Genomic DNA, 21,358 nt, shown 5'->3' with positions numbered 1-21,358 from the left:
AGTGGTTAGCACTGCTGCCTTACAGCACCAGTGACCTGGGTTTGATGCTTAGCTTGAATCACTAACTGTGTGGAGTCTGCATACTCTCCCCGTGCCTGTGTGGGTTTCCTCTGGGTGCTTCAGTTTCTTCCCACACTCCAAAGGTGTGTGGGTTTTGTGGATTGGCTATGCTAAGTTGCCCCTTAGTGTCAGGGGGGCTAGCAGGGTAAGTATGTGGGGGTAACAGGGATAGAGTCTGGGTGGGATTGTTGTCAGTGCTGGCTTGATGGGATGAATAGCCTCCTGCATATAGGGTTTCTATGATTAAAAAAAATTCATGGCAGTATTTTAAAGAAGGCCCAGTATCCTGGCCAGCACATACTCCTCAAACAATATCTAAAAATGCACAATCTGATATTTTCTCATTGCTGCTTGTGAGATGTGGCTGTGTGTAATTTGGCTGCTTGTTTCTACACTGTAGCCAGATAGTGGTGGGCTAACCCCAATTATGGATCTCTATAAGATCGCCCCAAGTTTCCTACGCTCCAGAGGAAAAAAGTCCCAGTCTATCCAGCCTCTCCTATCAAGTCCTGGTAGCACCCGAGTAAATCTTTTCTGCACTCTCTCTAGATTAATAATATCCTTTCTATAATAGGGTGACAATATCTGTATACAGTATTCCAACTGTGGAATTTCAGGAAGGATCCTCAGATTAAATTCTTCAGCAGAGGAATTCATGGAGTCTTTCATATGAATGAGAATCAGTTACATCAGAAAACCTCTTTTCACATTCTTACCTCTCTCCAGCATCTCGTCAGAAAGGATTGAATTGGATTTTGTGATAATCCCCATCAGGTTTATGGGGAATCACTGATTAATCTCCCTGTGGGCCTTGTCAAGTATGAGTTCCTCAGGTAACAGGCACTGGCCTGCCCACTTGAGCCTTTGATAAGGTAGGTGGTATGAAGGGCCAAAGATCCACTGAGCTGCACTGACAGCAGCCTAAAGGAAACTGTGATGAATCTGGAAACCCAACTGGAAAGGAGCAAGGTTTAGTACAGAATACAAAGTAAATGGCTGTTGTGGTATACACACACTGGTCCCTGCATGAGACTGCTGTTGGACCTACCTTATCAAAGGCTCAAGTGGGCAGGCCAGTGCCTGTTACCTGAGGAACTCATACTTGACAAGGCCCACGGGGAGATTAATCAGTGATTCCTCATAAACCTCATTGGGATTATCACAAAATCCAATTCAATCCTTTCCGATGAGATGCTGGAGAGAGGTAAGAATGTGAAAAGAGGTTTTCTGATGTAACTGATTCTCATTCATATGAAAGACTCCATGAATTCCTCTGCTGAAGAATTTAATCTGAGGATCCGTCCTGAAATTCCACACTTGGAATACTGTGTGCAGCTCTTGTCACCCTATTGTAGAAAAGATATTATTATCCTAGAAAGAGTGCAGAAAAGATTTACTCAGATGCTATCAGGACTTGATATGTGAGGCTGGATAGACTGGGACTTTTTTCTCTGGAGCGTAGGAAACTTGGAGTCTCCAAGGGGTGATCCTATCGAGGCCTGTAAAATAATGAGGGGCATAGATCAGTCAATATTTTTTTCCAAAGGTAGGGCATAATTTTAAGATGAGAGGGGAGAGATACAAAAGGGTCCAGAGGGGTAGTTTTTTCAGAGAGAGGGTGGTGAGTGTCAGGAACAAGTCGCCAGAGGCGGGTACAATTTTGTCTTTTAAAAAGTGTTTAGACAGTTACATAGGTCTGACGGGTATAAAGGGATATGGGCCAAACGTGAGCAATTGGGATTAGCCCTGTGGTTTTAAAAAGAAGGGGTGGCATGGACAATTCCATGCTGTAAACCTCTGTGACTCCAAGTCAGCCTGAAAACCAGAGAAGTCCTTCATTATAAAGCGTTTTGAAATCCTGAAGTTGTGAAAAGCACGATTTAAATGCAAGTGTTCTTTCTTTTATTAATTGTTGCTATGGAGCAAGTGAAATCCTGTGCAGAGACAGAACTACAGTTTTGGAAATGAGATATAATAGGTGCTGTGCAACAGCCAGTGAATGCCATAGTCAGATTACTAATAGCTGCTCAGTTTCCAATCAAAGTTGTCAGGCAAAGACTGGGCATCCCTCCGTGAAAGGAAGGGACGATAAGTTAGAACCTGTCTTTTGATAGAAACGTTTTAAAAATTTGTTCGTTAGTTGTGAGTTTCGCTGACAAGCTGGTGTTTATTACTTTGAGAAGATGATCTGCAGCCTTTGTAGTGTAGATAGACCCACAATGCTTCTGGAGGAAGTTCAGGACATGAACTAGGGATGATGAAGAAACAGTGACTTATTTCCTAGTTATTTAACTTTTGAGTGAGAAATTGAACATGGTAGTGTTCCATTGCACCTGCTACCTATATCTTTCCATATCTTTAATATCCAACCAGTGGTGGCAGTGATGGAATCCTCTCTCAGCACCGGAGAATTGAGCTAGTACTTTCATACACATCTTCTATCCAAAGATGTGTAGGTTAGGTGGATTAGCCATGGTAAATATGCAGGGTTAGGGAGCTAGGGCTGGGGTGGGCCTGAATAAGATGCTTTTTTTTTTGGAGAGTTGAAGACTCAGTGGGCTGAATGGCCTCCTTCTGCTCTGTAGGGATTCTATAGTTCTGTGGTACACCATAAAACTTCACAGCTTTGGAAAATGTTTTCTCTTCCTCAAAGTCCAATGTATACAGGAATCATTTATGATGTTCACTGCCACACCTCAACAGGTTAAAAAAACAGTCCCCAAGTTTAACGAGCGTCATCACTACCCCTCCTCCTTAAGTGCATTTGTCAATCAACAACTTTAGAGCATTGTGGGCAGGATTTTATGGCCTCACGTATTCCGAAACCGTAAAATACTGCCCAAGGTCAATGGACTTTTCCATGCTCCACTCCTTACCTGCTCCGCTTCCCGAGGCAGGCAGCCTGGTAAAATTCCAGCCCCTGTTTTATTCATTGAGCCTACACTGCAACTACAATTTATTTTTCTGGATGCTTTTTATAATCTGAACACAAACTTGTTGGAACTAATTTGCACTTAATTGCTACAATTGTTTATTTGTTGGACTGTACAAAATGTTCTCAAAACACATTTTCTTTTTCCTCACACTTTGTCTCCTGCTTTACATAGTGCCTGGGTTGTTTCCACCATAGGCTGTTGGGAACCACGAGTTGGCCCATTTCCTGACAATGCATTCCCGATTATTAAAAGTCAGGGAACACCCACTAGATTTTGATGTCTGGGAGTTCAGGTCGGGCTGGAGTCAGGAACAGAACAGGCCCAAGGTGGCAGTGTAGGCATGTGGGTGGTGAGGTGGGCTATTTGGGCCTACCTCAGTTCGCTGGAATATCATTCCAGTCATGCACATCGTTAATAAACACTTTTTTTTGCTGTGACCTCTTGTCCCTTCATGTACGCACTCCCCCTGCCCACCAAGCTCTTCCATTCCACCTCTATTACCCTTAGGGCCACCATACACCTTCCATACACATTGTTCCAGTATACACTATATGGGCCAATGGGCCACATAATAACAACTGGCAATTCTTTGAAATGCACAGGAAAGTGATAAAATGAGCCAACAGATTTTGAAAATCTCTTGAGAAAAGAACCATTCCTCTAATAACCTCATAAAAATGTCAATCGATGACAAAAGCTTTAATCTTCATGACATCTGCAAATCCTTATCCAAATAAACACGTAGGCATTGAAAATTCACCTTTAAAGAAAGAAAAACATATTATAACTTCAACGTATCAATCAAGCAAAATTCACACTCCCTTCATAACTGTGTAGGCATTGCTTACAAGGCTGAATTCATTAAACAATTCTGGACTCCAGCCAAGTATTCACAACAAGGCAGAGGGGAAACCAATACCTGGTCACCTGTTTCTGAGATGGCCTCATTATGAATGCTTGGTTAAGTTCCAAGATTGTCTACTGCAATGTCTGCAGGCTGAATGGTTATGGAGGGTGCAGGGGGCATTAAAGAGACATGTGGTACTGCAAACTGTATGAAAGGCACATGGGGGTGGAGGGGGCATGGTTGTATGGAAGGTAAATTGGGGATGTGAGGGGTCATGAGGGATCTGCGAGGACATTGGCAAGCCCTTTTAAACTCGCCTGTCAAAAGGTTCCCAATTCCTCAGCAGTTTTTCCCCCATGGTTTACAAACTGATTTGTTTGCAGAATTCCCACAGCCTTCAGGAACCCGACCCTCTCTGGGGAAAATACAAGGGAAGGGAAATGTGAATTTTCAGCCGTGCTTTAAATTGTGAACCTAGTGTAACTTTGAAGGTCCCAACGCACCACGTTTCCCAACTCATGGAAAATGAAAGGTTCAGGAATGGCCTGGCCCTGCATGCATCATGACGAGAACTTGCTCAGTTTCAGGAGGGGGAAAATCCACCCCCTGTGTTATTTGTGGGAAAGTCATTAGTCTGTCATTAGCCCTTACCAGGAGGATTGCCTGGACAGAATGGGGAACAGAGTAAACTTTCCATATCTGACACAAGTACCTCACTTGACATCAATCCATTCTTCGAGGGCTACAGCTCTGGGAATGAAATTGGCCCACTTGAGTAGCAAAAATGGCAGATTGTGAATTGGCAACCCCCTAATGCTCAAGTTTTTACGATGCGTTTGACTTTGAAAATATTGCCAAGATTTCTAGCCAAGAAAAAATCAAATCTCCAACAAGTGTTTGAACAGTTGTTATGTGATCTCCAATGGAAAGTAGACCAGACAAAATGAAAAACCAATTTGCTAAAAAGCCATTTTATGTTGCTAGCAGGCACCAATTTGAACTCCCTGGCCACTAGGTGATCTGTACCATACATTATATAAAATTATTATAGACAGCAGCCTTTAGTGATATTTGAGGAAGTGTTTCTGAATGCTGCAATCAATGATGCCCTTCTCGCCATACATTTTATACAAAAATATATATATGATTTATCATTCTGTAACTAAGCTACAGCTTCAGAACCTCATCCAACTCTCATTACTGATGTTCACAGCAGGAAAGTGGAACTACAGCTGCCTCAATCTATAACCTGTACCCTTACTAGGGTAAGGAGTGGTGGCGCACTCTGTAGAAAGAAAGAACATGTATTCATATAACACCTTCCATGACTTGCACACAGCAAGGTTTCACCAGCAGCAATGAGATAAATTTCCAAGTTTTAGCCGTGTTGGGTGAGGAATAAACATTCCCAAGACAACTTTCTTGCTGTTCTTTGAACAGAGCCACAGGAACTTTTATACCCATCTAACAGAGCTTTGGGACCTTGTTTATTGTCTTATCAGAAAGAAAGCCTCTCTGACAAAGCAGCATTCTTGCATTACTGCGCAGATGGCTTTGTAGATTACCAATGGAATTTTCCCATCCTGCCTGCCATGGGAATTGTAACAGGCAGGACACGGATAATGCCTCAGGCGGAATTTTCCGATCTTGAGGTGAGCACAACCGTAAAATCCCACACTATGTGCTCAACTCTCAGAAGTGGGGCTTGAGCCCATCACTTTTCTGACTTATTATGCCACTACTTAGCTGATTCTTGATGATTCTCTTTGTACTCCAGGACTGAACAATGTTCAGAGGCTTACTTGGATGTACACTCTGTAGACTTAAGGTGAAAACACAATAGTGTCAGGGCACTTAATTCAGACCAAAATAAATCATCCTCTTTATTCTCAGGGTTTATAAAATTCAAAGACTTGTGTGACAGTGCTTGATTTAGGTAATGCTTTAAACCATGTTGAAAATCATTTAAAAATACCAAACGTTCCGTGAGCTGGTCAGAATCTTTGAATGCAAATTTTGAACAGAATGTGGGTAACTTAGCTTCAAGGATTTGTTCCACAAATGGAAATTGGGTGCTTAACACAGAATTTGTACCATTTGTATCATTCATTTGGCAAGTTGAGGAAGCACTTCCTGATTAAATTAGCAATCATTTTATTTATTAATCAATATTACCACTTAGAGAAGGAATAGCTAATTAGGTGTTAGCCATTGTACGTCTGCATATGTCGCATGCATTGGATATTTCAAAGATGTGATGGAATTTATGACACTTTTAATTTATTAGTAATGTGAAGGTAAATTCCTGATAGGAAACCATTGAAGGAAACATACAGTCCAGTATTGCAGCATTGATTTTTTGAGCTATACTCTGTTCAAATATAGCTACCTATTGGAGTGCTCAACATGCCCTCTAATTCTTTGTGTTGGAGCGTGCAGGTGATGTATTTAAGTATCCAACCCCTTTTTTTGAAAAGAAATCTACATGGCTCTGCCATACAGCAACTTTAAGACACTGACTTGTGTGGCCTGCACGTGTTCTTTCAGCACAGCTTACCTTACACTTCTCCAGGAAAGTAGTTGGCCTAGATAGCTGCCTATAAAAATGCGGATTTCCATTAGCCGTATTTTAGTATTGTCTTTCGCCAGCAAAGAAAACCTCTCTTTTGTTAAGAAAAATGGTTCTAAAGTCCATTTTAAGTTTACAGCATCACCCTGAAGTTTTATCTGACACATGTAAGAGAGAAATTATGTTTGACATAGACCAGCTTCTGTCCCAGAAAACCAGAGCAATTTGGAAGAACTGGCTAGATTTAGGTCTGGTTATCATCCACATCATTCTTTTTACTAGTACCTGTTAATTCAGCTTTCAAATAAAAACTGATGGGAGATTTTGAATTTGAAATGTGGATTGAGGATTTGCAATGGTGCAATTACTATGACAAATTAATGACTACAGACTCCATAATGACAAGGCACACATCCCCCACAATGTCTGGAGGCAGGAAAGAATGGTCAGACTTTAGAAAAAGCACAGAGTGTATAATTATTCCAGTCATTAATTGAAGAGTTGTTACTAAACTATGCACTCCACAACAAGTTGGGGCATTACAGGGAAAAGTGAATTTTGTGGTCTGCACTGTACACTAATCCAATCATCATCTGGATTTTACTCTTGTTAACATACTGTTTAAAGTTGATTGTTAATAGAATGTAACAAAAGTGTGGTTAAATGCTAACAGTTATGAAAAGTGCATTCTGAAAGTAATTTGAATTCATTGTGCGTGGAGGTTTCTGATATTCCAATGTGATATAGTGCAGTATAAATAAATGTAAGCATTCATGCTTGCTATAGACTTAATGTGATTTTCGAAGATCTTTAACATAGTTTAGGAATATGTTCAAATATTGCATAGAAATGTGTAGAAGTCATTTTTATTTTCTGTTACAGACTTAAGCCCCTGGAAGATCTGTGGTATGAGTTTGGTTTTGACTTCCTGTTTATAACAAGTTACCAGAATTCAAGGGTGGTGCCAGAATAAGATAACATTTACTGAAATAAAAATTGAGCTGAAAAATTACAGTTATCAACATTTCTAGACAACTCAATTGCAGTATCAAAGTTCAAAAAATGAGTCTGACACATAAATGGAATGATTCAGCTTCCCGGTTTACCAGATGTTGTTTAATAAGCAAATCTCCTAATTTTTTTCTGTTGTTCTCATCACTTCATAGCCTTCAAATCTCTAAGTTTCTCCCACAGAGATCTTTCTGTATGTCCATCCCTTTGTTTGGATCAGATAGCCAGCAGAAGTATTGATCGAGGTATTGATCGGGTGGATTCTCAGAGGCTTTTTCCCAGGGCTGAAATGGCTGCCACAAGAGGACATGGGTTTAGGGTGCAGGGGAGTAGGTACAGAGGAGATGTCAGGAGTAAGTTTTTCACTCAGAGGGTGGGGGGTGAGTGGAATTGGCTGCCATCGGTGGTGGTGGAGGCAAATTCAATAGGGTCTTTTGAGAGACTTCTGGATGAGTACATGGGACTTAATAGGATTGAGGGTTATAGGTAAGCCTAGTAGGTAGAGATATGATCGGTGCAACTTGTGGGCCGAAGGGCCTGTTTGTGCTGTAGTTTTTCTAATGTTCTAGAACAAAACATTCAGATAACAAAAATTTGTGATTACGAAAACATCGTAGGTGAAATCTTGTACACTCCCTGTGGTGAGAGAGTGTGTGTGTGTGGCTGGCAAGTTAGAACTCTGAGACCTTCCCGCCTCCACTCCGATTTACGTTTGCTTAATGCTTACTTAAGGATTTCAACCTGCCACGACTGGTATTGATGCAGAGATGTGGAGGTGCTGGTGTTGGACTGGGGTAAGCAGTAAGAAGTCTCACAACACCAGATTAAAGTCCAACCAGTTTGTGGCAGAACAGGTTTTCAGAGTGTCGCCCCTTCTTCTGATGCAGGGAGCATGGCAAGCAAACCAATGTGGGGTTGTTTTGCGGGGTCCTGCATGGGATCCCTCATTCAGTGCCTGAGCAAGGTCCCCAAAATTGGGAAGCTGCTGACCTCCTTCGTCTGCCTGCCCAGTGGGGTGCGATTCTATCAAGCTTCTGTTCGGCCATTAGCAGGTAGGTCTTCTGACTCCAGGGTGCTTGACATGGTGGGTGGATGCCGGATTGGAACATAAACATTCAGCTTGGGCTGAATGGTTTGTGTGTCTGCCATACGTAGAAACATAGAACAGTACAGCACAGTACAGGCCCTTCGGTCCTCAATGTTGTGCCGTGCTATGTCCAAACCCAAAATCAAGCTATCCCACTCCCTATCATTCTGGTGTGCTCCATATGCCTATCCAATAACCGCTTGAAAGTTCCTAAAGTGTCCGACTCCACTATCACAGCAGGCAATGCATTCCACACCCCAACCACACTGAGTAAAGAATGTACCTCGGACATCTCTCCTACATCTCCCACCACGAACCTTATAGTTATGCCTCTAGTAACAGCTACATGCACCCGAGGAAATAGTCTCTGCACATCCACTCTCTATCCCCCTCATGATCTTATAAACCTCTATTAAGTTGCCTCTCATCCTCCTCCACTCGAAAGAGAAAAGCCCCAGCTCCCTCAACCTTTCCTCATAAGACCTACCCTCCAAACCAGGCAGCATCCTGGTAAATCTCCTCTGCAGTCTCTCCAATGCTTCCACATCCTCCTTATAGTGAGGTGACCAGAACTGAACACAATATTCCAAATGTGGTCTCATCAAGGTCCTGTACAGTTGCAGCATAACCCCACAGCTCTTAAACTCAAACCCACTGTTAATAAACGCTAACACACTATAAGCCTTCTTCACAGCTCTATCCACTTAGAGGCAACCTTCAGAAATCTGTGGATATGAACCCCAAGATCTCTCTGTTCCTCCACATTCCTCAGAACCCTGCTGTTGACCCTGTATTCCGCATTCAAGTTTGTCCTACCAAAATGAATCACCTCGCACTTATCAGCGTTAAACTCCATCTGCTACTTTTCGGTGCAGCTCTGCATCCTATCAATGTCTCTTTGCAGCCTACAAGAGCCCTCCACCTCATCCACTACTCCAATCAATCTTGGCAATCAGCAAATTTACTAACCCACCCTTCAGCCCCCTCTTCCAAGTCATTGATAAAAATCACAAATAGCAAAGGACCCAGCACTGACCCCTGTGATACACCGCTGGTAACTGGCCTCCTGTCTGAAAATTTTCCTTCCACCACCACCCTCTGTCTTCTATGAGACAGCCAGTTACTTATCCAATCGGCCAAATTTCCTTCCATCCCACACATCCTTATCTCCTTCATGAGCCTACCATGGGGAACCTTATCAAACGCCTTACTAAAATCCATGTATATGACATCAACTGCTCTACCTTTTACATAGGACTACAGAAGATGTAGATCTTGTATAAGCCTATGTAAAACAGGACAGCGCTCTGAAAGCTCGTGCTACCAAATAAACCTGTTGGACTTTAACCTGGTGTTGAGATTACTTATGGCTTGATCAAACTGAGCAGACTTGAAATAAAAGAAATGCTGGAAACATTAGCAGATCTGGCAGCACCTGTTCAGGTAGAGACAAGAGTGTTAATGTTTTAGTTCTGGTCAGATCCCCAACAAAGGCATCTGAAGTGGGTTGGTGGGGTGGGGGGAGGGAAGGAGATTCTCAGAGTGGGCATGTGTCCCACATCTTGAAGTAAGGTCTGTTCTACCAGTATTGGACAGCAGAAGAGAACAGACACCAGGAGGCCCTCAAGGCCTACCTCTTTTCTTAGTGGGTGAGTTGAGGCTGAGTTAAAAACAAAGATCTGTATTTTTCCTACCACGGTTTTTGACTGCCCACTTGTGTCAGATCTCTTTAGATGCCTTTGTTGGGGCATCCATTGTTCACAACTGTCTGAAAGTGGGAATGCCTCTGCATTCCTCATGTCTGTTTAGTAGGGGCATTGACCCAATTGCATCCACTGGCAAACTTCTGTAATTTTGAAAGTCTGGGCATGGGTGCAGAGTCCTGACGACAGGCTTCTGTCCAGTGTTTGCTCTTCCCCCTGTCTCTGAAATGTCCATTCTCTAAGCACAGGGAAGTAGAAAGTCTATCTTTATGTATTTTTTTTAGCATTTTTAAAAGAAAGTGAGAAACATTATCGAACATGCTTCAGCATCTGTCTTTAAAATGCATTGCCCCTGGTCGAGTTGGAATGAACAAGTGGAGTCTTGTGAATCATTTGCTACAGGCTGCAGATTGATATTCCTGTTTTACCACAGCCACACTTTTGGCACGAGTTTCAGCAAAATCTGTTCCTGGCAGCCATGTCACAACAAGTTTGTGTTTTCAAGATCTTTGCACCTCAATCATAGGTGATGTCTTTTCAACCTAACATCTGGCGTGGCAGAGTTTGAATGGATTAAAACAGTGCTGCCTTTCAACACAGTCCTTCCAGGTTACTAAACAGATGAGCTCAGGTTGTTCCACGTAGGTGGTGCTTACATCAACAATATTCCCGTCGCCCTCCCAGGTCTGTCGCAGCTCTTTCTCCACATCGTGGAAAATAAAAAGCTAGGTAAGCTCGTGGGGAAGACGGGACTAGGTGGTTACAATGGTAGATTAGATGAGAAACAGTGGGAGGATGCTGGATTGGAGCATAAACATTAGCATGGGCTATATAGTTTGTGTGTCTGCCATACCTCGTGTATGGCAGATACACAATCCTTTGTAAAACATAATGATAGCACTCTGTTTCAGCCTTTTTTTTAACTAAGGACTGGTCTCAAACTAATTGGAATTTAGTCTGCAATATTTGAGAGAGGACAACAAAGACTTTGCTTTTAGTTGCAGCCCAATTTTTATCTATAGTTAAGGTGGGCTCTGCAACACTGGCAGCCATAAAACTTCAGTATTTATGGAGAATACTATCAAGAAAAAATTGGACCGTCAACAGGTTGAATGTTAAGATAATTTGTTAACTGTCGTGCCCGGGAAGCTCTGGGTGCAGGGTGCAGATTCCTTAATTGAGGGTAGGAAAATGCCAGAGTTTGCATATTGTATTACAAGCACTGACCAGAGAACACCAATTTATCTATCCTGCCCACGCACTTCCTCATGCACTTTTTTAAAGGCCAATTTATCAGCGTTTAGTTTGAACCCAAGTATCTGTCTTGCTAAACTAGTTATTATCTCACTTGTTTTAGACCCATAAAATAGGCACAATGCTGGTAAGCTTAAACCCCTCCCTCCCTAGTGTGGAACGCAACACAAAATCATGGAACCACAGAATTCCTTCAGTACAGAAGGAGACCATTCAGCCCACTGAGTCTATACTGACTCTGAGAGAGCATCTTCCCCAGGCCCACCCTCACTGCCCTATCCTCGTAACCCTGCACATTTACCATGATCAGTCCACCAAACCTACACACCTTTAGACAGCAAGGGGCAATTTAACATGACCAATCCACCTAACATCTTTGGACTGTGGGAAGAAACTGGGGCACCCGGAGAATATCTATGCAGACGCTGAGAGAAATGCAAACTCGCACACAATCACCCAAAGCAGCAATTGAACCCAGGTTCCTGGTGCTGTGAGGCAGCAGTGCTAACCACAATGCCACTGTGCCACCTCAAATCTACAACCTTCTGACTCGAAGACAAAATTGCTGCCAACAAAGTCAAACTGCCATGTCAGTAATGCAGAATGAATTCTTCATAAATGTTTTCAAGTGACCTTTGAATTGATCATAAAGTTGGCAACTAGTGACAGGAGGAGGTACAGTATGAATGGTTGTAGGATTGACTCTGCAGTAGGGTGGATAGGAATGCAGAGCTTTGGTCTTTTTTTTGATGGTTGAAAATTGAGGACACAAAATAACAAAGGAAAGCCTCTGTTCCACATTTGTCTTTTAAATGTCTGCAGTATTCTCTGTGCTGAAAAAGACGAATATTTGGTGAACCACTGAATTTCAGCTTAGCAGCCGGGCCTGGGATTCCCATTTCAGCTTTTATTTTCTCCTCTGAGAAGCACCTGCTTCTGTCTTTAATTGGTGTAACCATAAGCTGCGGTGAAAGGTCAGTAGATCTGTGGTGATCTGATTTTTGTTTATGGCCCTTGTCCCCGTGTCCTTTAGAAGTGCACAAAGAATCGAAGGGCGGAGAAAACTGATTTGTTTCAACAACCCATTTGGATTCTATTCTCATTTTTTTTCTTTCCTTTTCCCACGTTTGGAATTTGGGCTTTCAAATGCCAGCTGGTTAACACACTCACCACGCAAAATGTCTAGTTTTTCTTCTTTGCTTGTGTGTTTGTTGGTTTTTTGACCTTCAACTATTTTTAGTACCAATGAAGTGTAGTTATTGTTCTTCTCTAATTATATATCACATGTGAATTAAAATAGAGACGACAATGAACATTAAACCTGGCTGTTTCCACATATTTAGTGAACCGAAACATGCTTTGTAAACACAGGATAAAAGTTCTTCTAAATATTTATTCAGTTGATTGGTGTAAAAAATAAAAGTACTGGTTTTGAAAGACATTACTTCAGTGTAACAGATTAATTATTATAATCTTTTAAATCATTTCTCTTTGAAGATCACTTTCTTGTCTGTGAGCTGGCCATAATCCCTGGGTTTTAAGTGGAAAAAAGATAGAAATTATACAAACTAAAGCAGTGTAAAACCATCTGGGCACCACCTTTAAAAGGAAACTGCCCCATCTGCTGAATCAATATTGACTTGCCTGGGAAGGAGATGGCTCCTGGCAGTTCCAACCCTCCATGTCAGTTTTCACATGTAGATTGGTAGCTTTCACTGAAATGACGTCTCTTTCTACATGTCTCAGCATCTCGCTCTGTCCGTTGCATCACTTTGTTCGCATTGATCTGTCATGACCTCTTTCATACTTTATTTATGTCTCAACTTGATTGGCCTTGCTTTGGAGAATTTTAAAACTTTAGTTTTCAAGAGATCTTTCTAAGTAGCAGTGTCTTTGTTCATTGCATGATTTTCCACTTTTCCTGCTGTCTCAAGAGGGCTGTTTTAACATTTTTCATACATTAAGTCTATTCTTTCCTTCTCTCTGCAGTGGGAATAGCTCAGAATATGTTGTCCTAAGGCAGGCTGGCTAAGAGAATTTGTGGGCCCCCCATCTGTTTCAAGCAGATGGCACCAATGAATAAGAAAACTGTGGAATGAAAAAGTTCCCCCAAACAGATGGTCTGAGCTCTGTGTCATTTGCTAAAAGGGTTAGCAGGGTTTCAGTCATTTACTTGGAAGATGAATGCCACCACACCCATATTTTGTCAAGAAAAATGTGTGGTTATCCTGTGCCGAAAGAAGTATGATCAACAAATTGCTGTACTATTCTGTTGTACAGGGCAGACTGAGCAACAGACTGGGGCACAGGGTGCAGTCTGAGCCATGGACCGGGCACTGGGCATAGACTGAGCAATGGACTGAGGACAGACTGCGGGACAGGACATAGACAGAGCTATGGATTAAGGCACAGACTGGGGCACAGGGTACAGACTAAGCCATGGACTGGGGCGTGGACGGGGCCATGGAGTGGGGCACGGACTGGGGCAGAGGGCACAGTCTGAGCCATGGACTGGAGCAGAGGGCGCAAGTTGGGGCACAGGCACAGACTGAGCTATGCATTAACATACATTATAGATTCTTTGAGATTTTATTTGGGCATTTAGAGCAATTTCCTTCTGTAACCACAAGATAGCTAATAACAAGTTTTCAACTGCAGTATTTATTATGCGTTCAGTCCTTAAACCCAGATGATGAAACAAGATTATTTTCCATCATCAGCTTGGATTGGATTCAGAAGGCGATGTACGAATCCACTGTACCATCCACACTCCTCAATAAATTACTACTTCCTTATTGAAGTTGCAAATTTTTAAAAAAGATGTAAATTTGGGCAGGCTGCCCACTGGGAACACAAGCCTCTGCTCCCACTGTGCAATTATCTATCCATACCCTGACAACAGTGGATAGATAGCTCACTGTTAATCATCTAGTAAGACCTAGCCCATTGGGTGAGCTGTACTACATTTCCATGCTTAACTAACTCTTGTCAGACTTGTGATTTAAGAATGGATAAGAGGATGATTAGCTTCCTGAAACTTACCTTCTTCTTTAAAACTGTCTCCAAAACACTGATCTATTGTACCAAAATGCTTCAGATTAGGATCTTTTATATCTCTGAGGGTCAATGACAACTTCTGTTGTAACTTGTCTTTGCTTTGAGGATGTGGTATCTGTGTCTTTGGCTGACAGGATACTATGTGTTCCAATTGATAAAAATCAGGTGAATCTTTGTCTCCTATATTAGCCTTCCCAGGTAGTGTCAAACGTAGCATGTCAAATCAGTCCTTCCATGAGGAGAAAATTGTTCCTTTTTTACATGTAGGGTCTCTCATTGACGTTATTAAAAATCCAGGTGTAACCTTAGACAAGTTAGCAACAGAAGAATTAGTGATAAACGTGATTGATTGATTGAACTTTGGCCCGATGATGTAATGATCTGTAGTAGGCGGAAGTGGCTGAACAGCTCCAGTAGTAAGGCGCTACATTCTATATTGAGACTGAAGTTCAAATTCTAGTCTCAGTTAACCTAATTGCTGAGAACTTCTGGCTAGCTGTTCAGGAGATTTATCACTAAAAAGCTGGAAACTGCACCAGTCCAGATTGTATTCATTTTGAGTTTCTCGATATGTTTTGTATAAGTGCCTGTGGAAAAAAGTTATTTGAAAGTTTATTAGTAATTTGCTTTTTGTTTTATTTTCCTACAGGTTGTGACCCCCATCAGATGTGGACAGGGCTACATTTACGACTCTCCATCAAGACAGCAACAACGAATTTATGATATCCCACCAGTTCGCCATCAAGGGGTATGTAATAATGCAGAGCAACAGGCTATTCAGCCCAGTTAGCCTGTACTGGTATTCATACTCCAAATGACTTTCTTTCTATTCCATCTATCTCATCGCAACCTTTCAGCATTTGCTTGTTTCTCACATATTGTTTCATTTCCCTTTGAAAACATTTACTTTCTTGTGGCAGTTCCACACTCAAATAAGAAAATTTTCCTCATTTTCCTTTTGGATTAAAAGTAGCTATCCTAATTTTTAGGTTTTCCCACATGTGGGAACTTTTTTTCTAAATCTATCCTACTTTAATAGTCTATAATGAATCACCTTCAAGTCTTTTCTATTGAAAAATTGTCTTAACCTTTTCTAATACCTATAATCTCTCTCTTCTGGTACTAATCCTTGTAAGTTTATTTGCACTTTCTAAAGTATTTCTATGTCCTTCATATAATATGGACACTGCACACTGTACTGTTAAGTTAGGCCTGACCAGGATCCCCTGGTTCAGTGAAACTTTGTTACTTTTGAATGCCACATGCCTAGAAATAAATCCCCATGTTGTGAGTATGTTTATATGCTTTCCTGACATACATTGCTGCTTTTAATTATTTTTTTTATCTGTACTTCTAGATCCCTCTACTCTTGTACTCTATTAAGTTTCTTATATTTAGTTTCTTATTATTATTGTGGAGATGATTTTGATCCAGGGATAGTGACAGAATGGCAATATAGTTCCCAAGTAGAGTGTGGCTTGGAAGGGAACTTGCAGATGATGGTGTTCACATCTGTCTGCTGCACTTGTCCTTCTTGGTGGTAGAGGTGGTGGATTTGGAAAGTGTTATTGAAGGAGCCTTGGTGAGTTGCTGCAGTGCATCTTGTAAATGGCTGCCAATGTGCATCATTGGTACAAGGAGTGAATGTTTGTGCTTGATGTGCCAGTCAAGTGGCCTGCTTTGTCCTGGATGGTGTCGAGTTTCTTGATTGTGGGCAGAAAGAGCAGGGAGGTCCTGCAAGAACAATTTAGGGAGTTAGGTAGAAGATTTTAAAAAATGACCTCTAGGGTAGTTATCTCTGGATTACTCCCCGTGCCACGTGCTCGTGAGGCTAGGAACAGGGAGATTGTGCAGCTGAACATGTGGCTAAAGAACTGGCGCAGGAGGGAGGGTTTCGTATTCGTGAATCACTGGGAAGTCTTCCAGAGAGGATGGGACCTGTACAAGAAGGACGGGTTATTGGGCAGGCAACAATATCCTGGCTGAGAGGTTTGCTAGTGTGGTTTGGATGGGTTTAAACTAACGTGACAGGGGGGTGGGAATCAGAACAATAGGTTAGCAAGCGTAGAGTCTGGGGACGAACATGAGGCTAAGACAAGGCTACCTAAGAGGAACAGCAACCTGGGGGAGGATGAACTCAGTGGACCTGGAGGTCTGGAGTGCATCTGCTTCAATGTAAGGAGTGTAACAGGCAAGACAGATGAACTTAGAGCCATAATGCATGTTCAGAACTTGGATATGGTTGCAGTGACAGAGACTTGGTTAAAAGAAGGACAGGACTGGCAGCTGAATATTCCGGCATATAAGTTTTTCAGGCAAGACAGGAGAGGCTAGAAGAGGTAGGGGAGTAGCAATACTGATTAGGGAGCATATTACAGAGGGTGGACAATTTGGAAGGGTCATGTAACGAGACACTGTGGGTAGAGATCAGAAACAGGAAGGGCGCAGTCACTATGCTGGGGGTATACTACAGGTCTCCCAACAGCCCACGGGAAGTTGAAGAACGGATATGCAAGGAGGTTCTGGTAGAAAAAATAGGGTTGTTGTAGTGGGAGACTTTAATTTCCCTCATATAGACTAGAAATCCCTGCGGGCTGGGGGTCGGGACAGGGAGGAATTTGTAAAATGTGTCCAGGAAGGTTCTTTGGAATAATATGTTAATCGCCCAACTAGAGAAGGAGCTATATTGAACCTAGTACTGGGAAATGAGCCTGGTCAGGTCATCAGATTTTCAGTGGGAGAGCGTGTGGTGTACAGTGACCACAATTCTGTAAACTTTCGGATAGTCATGGAAAAGGATGAGTGTTGTCCTATGGGTAAGATGCTGAATTGGGGGAAGGCTGACTACAGCCGGATTAGGCAGGATTCAGTGACTGTTAATTGGGAGAGGCTGTTTGAGGGTAAATCCACATCTGGCATGTGGGAGTCTTTTAAGGAGCAGTTGATAGGAGTGCAGGACAGGCATGTGCCTGTAAAAAGGAAGGACAGGAAAGGTAGGATTCGAAAGCCATGGATAATCAGAGAAAAAAGAGGCATACGTAAGGTCCAGGCAGCTAAAAATGGATGAGGCACTGGAGGAATCCAGAGAAAGTAGAAAAGAGCTCAAACATGGAGTTAGAAGGGCAAAACAGGGTTTCAAAATGTCCTTGGCAGACAGGATTAAAGAGAATCCCAAGGCATCTTATATATACGTTAGGAACAAGAGGGTTGTCAGAGAGTCTGACCTCTCAAGAACAAAGGAGGGGAATTATGCTCAGAACCCAAGGAAGTAGGTGAGATCCTAAATGAATACTTTGTATCAGTATTCACAAAGGAGAGGGACACGTTGATTGGTAGTGTCTCGGAGAGATGCGTAGACCTGTTAGAACAAATCACAATTACAAGGTACAGGGGAGGAAGTGTTAAGTGTTTTAGGAAGCATTATGGTAGACAGATCCCCAGGCCAGATGGCATCTGTCCTAGATTACTGAGAGAGACAAAAGATGAAATTGCTGGGCCTCTAACAGAAATCTTTGTTTCTTCATTAGACACAGGTGAGGTCCCAGAGGATTGGAGGATAGCAAATGTGGTCCCGTTATTTAAGAAGGGTAGCAAGGGTAACCTGGGTAATTATAGGCCAGTGAGCTTGACATCCATAGTAGGGAAATTGTTGGAGAAGATTCTTACAGATAGGATCTATGCACATTTGGAACTGAGTAGTCTTATTAGAACATAGAACAATACAGGCCCTTCAGCCCTCAATGTTGTGCCAATGTTATGTCTGAACCCAAGATCAAGCTATCCCACTCCCTATCATTCTGGTGTGCTCCATGTGCCTATCCAATAACCGCTTGAAAGTTCCTGAAGTGTCCGACTCCACTATCACAACAAGCAGTGTATTCCATACTCCAACCACTCTCTGACTGAAGAATCTGCCTCAGACATCCCTCCTATATCTTCCACCATGAACCTTATAGTTATGCCCCTAGTAACAGCTACATCCGCCCAAGGAAATAGTCTTTGCACGTCCACTCTCTCCCCCTCATCATCTTATAAACCTCTAAGTCGCCTCTCATTCTCCTCTGCTCCACAGAGAAAACTCCCTCAACCTTTCCTCATAAGACCTACCCTCCAAACCAGGCAGCATCCTGATAAATCTCCTCTGCACTGTCCAATGCTTCCACATCCTTCTTATAGTGAGGTGACCATAACTGAACACAATATTCCAATATTCTCACCAATGTCTGGTATAGTTGCAGCAGAACTCCACAGTTCTTAAACTCAAACCCCCTGTTAATAAACGCTAACACACTATAAGCCTTCTTCACGGCTCTATCCACTTGAGAGGCATCCTTCAGAGATCTGTGGATATGAACCCCAAGACCCCTCTCTGTTCCTCCACATTCCTCAGAACCCTGCCGTTGACCCTGTATTCCGTATTCAAGTTTGTCCTACCAAAATGAATCACCTCGCACTTATCAGGGTTAAACTCCATCTGCCACTTTTTGGCACAGCTCTGCATTCTATCAATGACTCTTTGTAGCCTGCAAGAGCCCTCTACCTCATCCACTATTCCACCAATCTAGGTGTCATCAGCAAATTTACTAACCCACCCTTCAGCCCACTCTTCCAAGTCATTGATAAAAATCACAAATAGCAGAGGACCCAGCACTGACCCCTGTGGTACACTGCTGGTAACTGGCCTCCAGTCTGAAAATTTTCCTTCCACCACCACCCTCTGTCTTCTATGAGACAGCCAGTTACTTATCCCATCAGTCAAATTTCCTTCTATTCCACTTAGTGATTAGCGATAGACAGCATGGTTTTAAGAACATAAGAAATAGGAGCAGGAGTAGGCCGTCTAGCCCTTCGAGCCTGCCCCGCCATTCAATAAGATCATGGCTGACCTGAAGTGAATCAGTTCCACTTTCCTGCTCTCTCCCCATAACCCTTAATTCCTTGTCTATCAAAAACCTATCTACCCGTGACTTAAAAATATTTAGCGAGGCAGCCTCCACCACTTCAACGGGCAGAGAATTCCAGAGATTCACCACCCTTTGAGTGGGCCGAAGGGCCTGTTCTGCGCTGTTATGTTCTATGTTCAACTCCGATCTAAACTGCCCCCCTCCCCCGCCTTATCTTGAGGCTGTGCCCTCTAGTTCCGCTATCCTTTCTAAGCGGGAAGAATCTCTCTACCTCTACCCTATCCATCTCCTTCATTATCTTATATGTCTCTATAAGATCCCCCCCCTCATCCTTCTAAACTCCAACGAGTACAGACCCAGTCTATTCAGTCTCTCTTCATAGTCTAACCCCCTCATTCCGGTTTCAGCCGAGTGAACCTCCTCTGCACTCCCTCCAAGGCCAAAATATCCTTGCGCAAGTGCGGCAACCAAAACTGCACACACTACTCCAGCTGCGGCCTCACCAGTACCCTATACAGTTGCAGCAAGTTCTCCCTACTTTTATATTCTGTCCCCCTCGCTATAAAGACCAACATTTGCCTTCTTGATCACCTGCTGCACCTGCAGACTGGGTTTTTGCGACTCATGCACAAGGACCCCCAGGTCCCTCTGCACTGTAGCATGCTGCTGCTTTTCGCCTTTTAAATAATAATCCTTCCTACTATTATTTCTGCCAAAGTGGACAACCTCACACTTGCCAACATTATACTCCATCTGCCAGGTCCTTGCCCACTCGCTTAGCCTATCCAGATCCCTCTGCAGACTATCCACACCCTCCACGCAATTTGCTTTTCCACTCATCTTCATGTCATCAGCAAATTTCGTCACCCTACACTCAGTCCCCTCCTCCAGATCGTCTATATAAATGGTAAATAGCTGAGGCCCCAGCACCGATCCCTGCGGCACTCCACTAGTTACCAACTGCCAACCAGAATAGCACCCATTGATACCAACTCTCTGCTTCCTATTAGACAGCCAATCCTCTATCCACACTAACACCTTAGCCCCAACTCCGTGCACCCTAACCTTCTGTAGCAACCTATTATGAGGCACCTTATCAAACACCTTTTGGAAATCTAAAAACACCACATCCACCGGTTCCCCTCTGTCTACCGCACTAGTCACATCCTCATAGAAATCCAATAAATTCATCCAATAAATAAATTTTGTATGAAAGAGGTCATGCCTCACAAATTTGAATTTTTTGAGGAGGTGTCAAAAATGATTGACGAGGGAAGGGCCATGGATGTTGTCTGCATGGATGTTAGCAAAGCATTTGATAAGAACATAAGAAATAGGAGCAGGAGTAGGCCATCTAGCCCCTCGAGCCTGCCCCGACATTCAATAAGATCATGGCTGATCTGTCGTGGCTCAGTTCCACATTCCCGCCCTCTCCCCATAACCCTTAATCCCCTTGCCTATCAAAAACCTATCAACCCGCGTCTTAAATATATTTAGCGAGGCAGCCTCCACCACTTCAACGGGCAGAGAATTCCAGAGATTCACCACCCTTTGAGTGAAGAAGTTCCTCCTCAACTCCGTTCTAAACCGCTCCCCCTTTATCTTGAGGCTGTGCCCTCTAGTCCTACTGTCCTTTCTGAGCAGGAAGAGTCTCTCCACCTCTATCCTATCTATCCCATTCATCATCATGTCTCAATGAGATCTCCCCTCATTCTTCTAAACTCTAACGAGTACAAGCCTAGTTTATTCAGCCTCTCCTCATAGTTCAACCCCCTCAACTCCGGTATCAGCCTAGTAAACCTCCTCTGCACTCCCTCCAAGGCCAAAATATCCTTGCGTAAGTGCGGCGACCAAAACTGCACACAGTACTCCAGCTGCGGCCTCACCAGTGCCCTATACAGCTGCAGCAAGACCTCCCTACTTTTATATT

General features: G+C 42.9%; 1 protein-coding gene across 1 annotated transcript in view; it reads left to right on the top strand.

The window, feature by feature from the left end:
• The window catches only part of nedd9 (neural precursor cell expressed, developmentally down-regulated 9), a 66,784-nt gene that overhangs the window by 33,859 nt on the left and 11,567 nt on the right, over nucleotides 1-21,358 (top strand). Inside the window, exon 3 of the mRNA XM_080204694.1 lies at nucleotides 15,174-15,272. Within this exon, the coding sequence (XP_080060820.1) occupies nucleotides 15,174-15,272 (99 nt within the window). The remainder of the gene's footprint in view (nucleotides 1-15,173; nucleotides 15,273-21,358) is intronic.

Source organism: Carcharhinus amblyrhynchos, chromosome 2, assembly GCF_965287045.1.
Source record: "Carcharhinus amblyrhynchos chromosome 2, sCarAmb.v2.hapA, whole genome shotgun sequence".
In the NCBI taxonomy this organism is placed as follows: Eukaryota; Metazoa; Chordata; class Chondrichthyes; order Carcharhiniformes; family Carcharhinidae; genus Carcharhinus; species Carcharhinus amblyrhynchos.
This window is presented reverse-complemented; position numbering and strand designations above follow the sequence as displayed.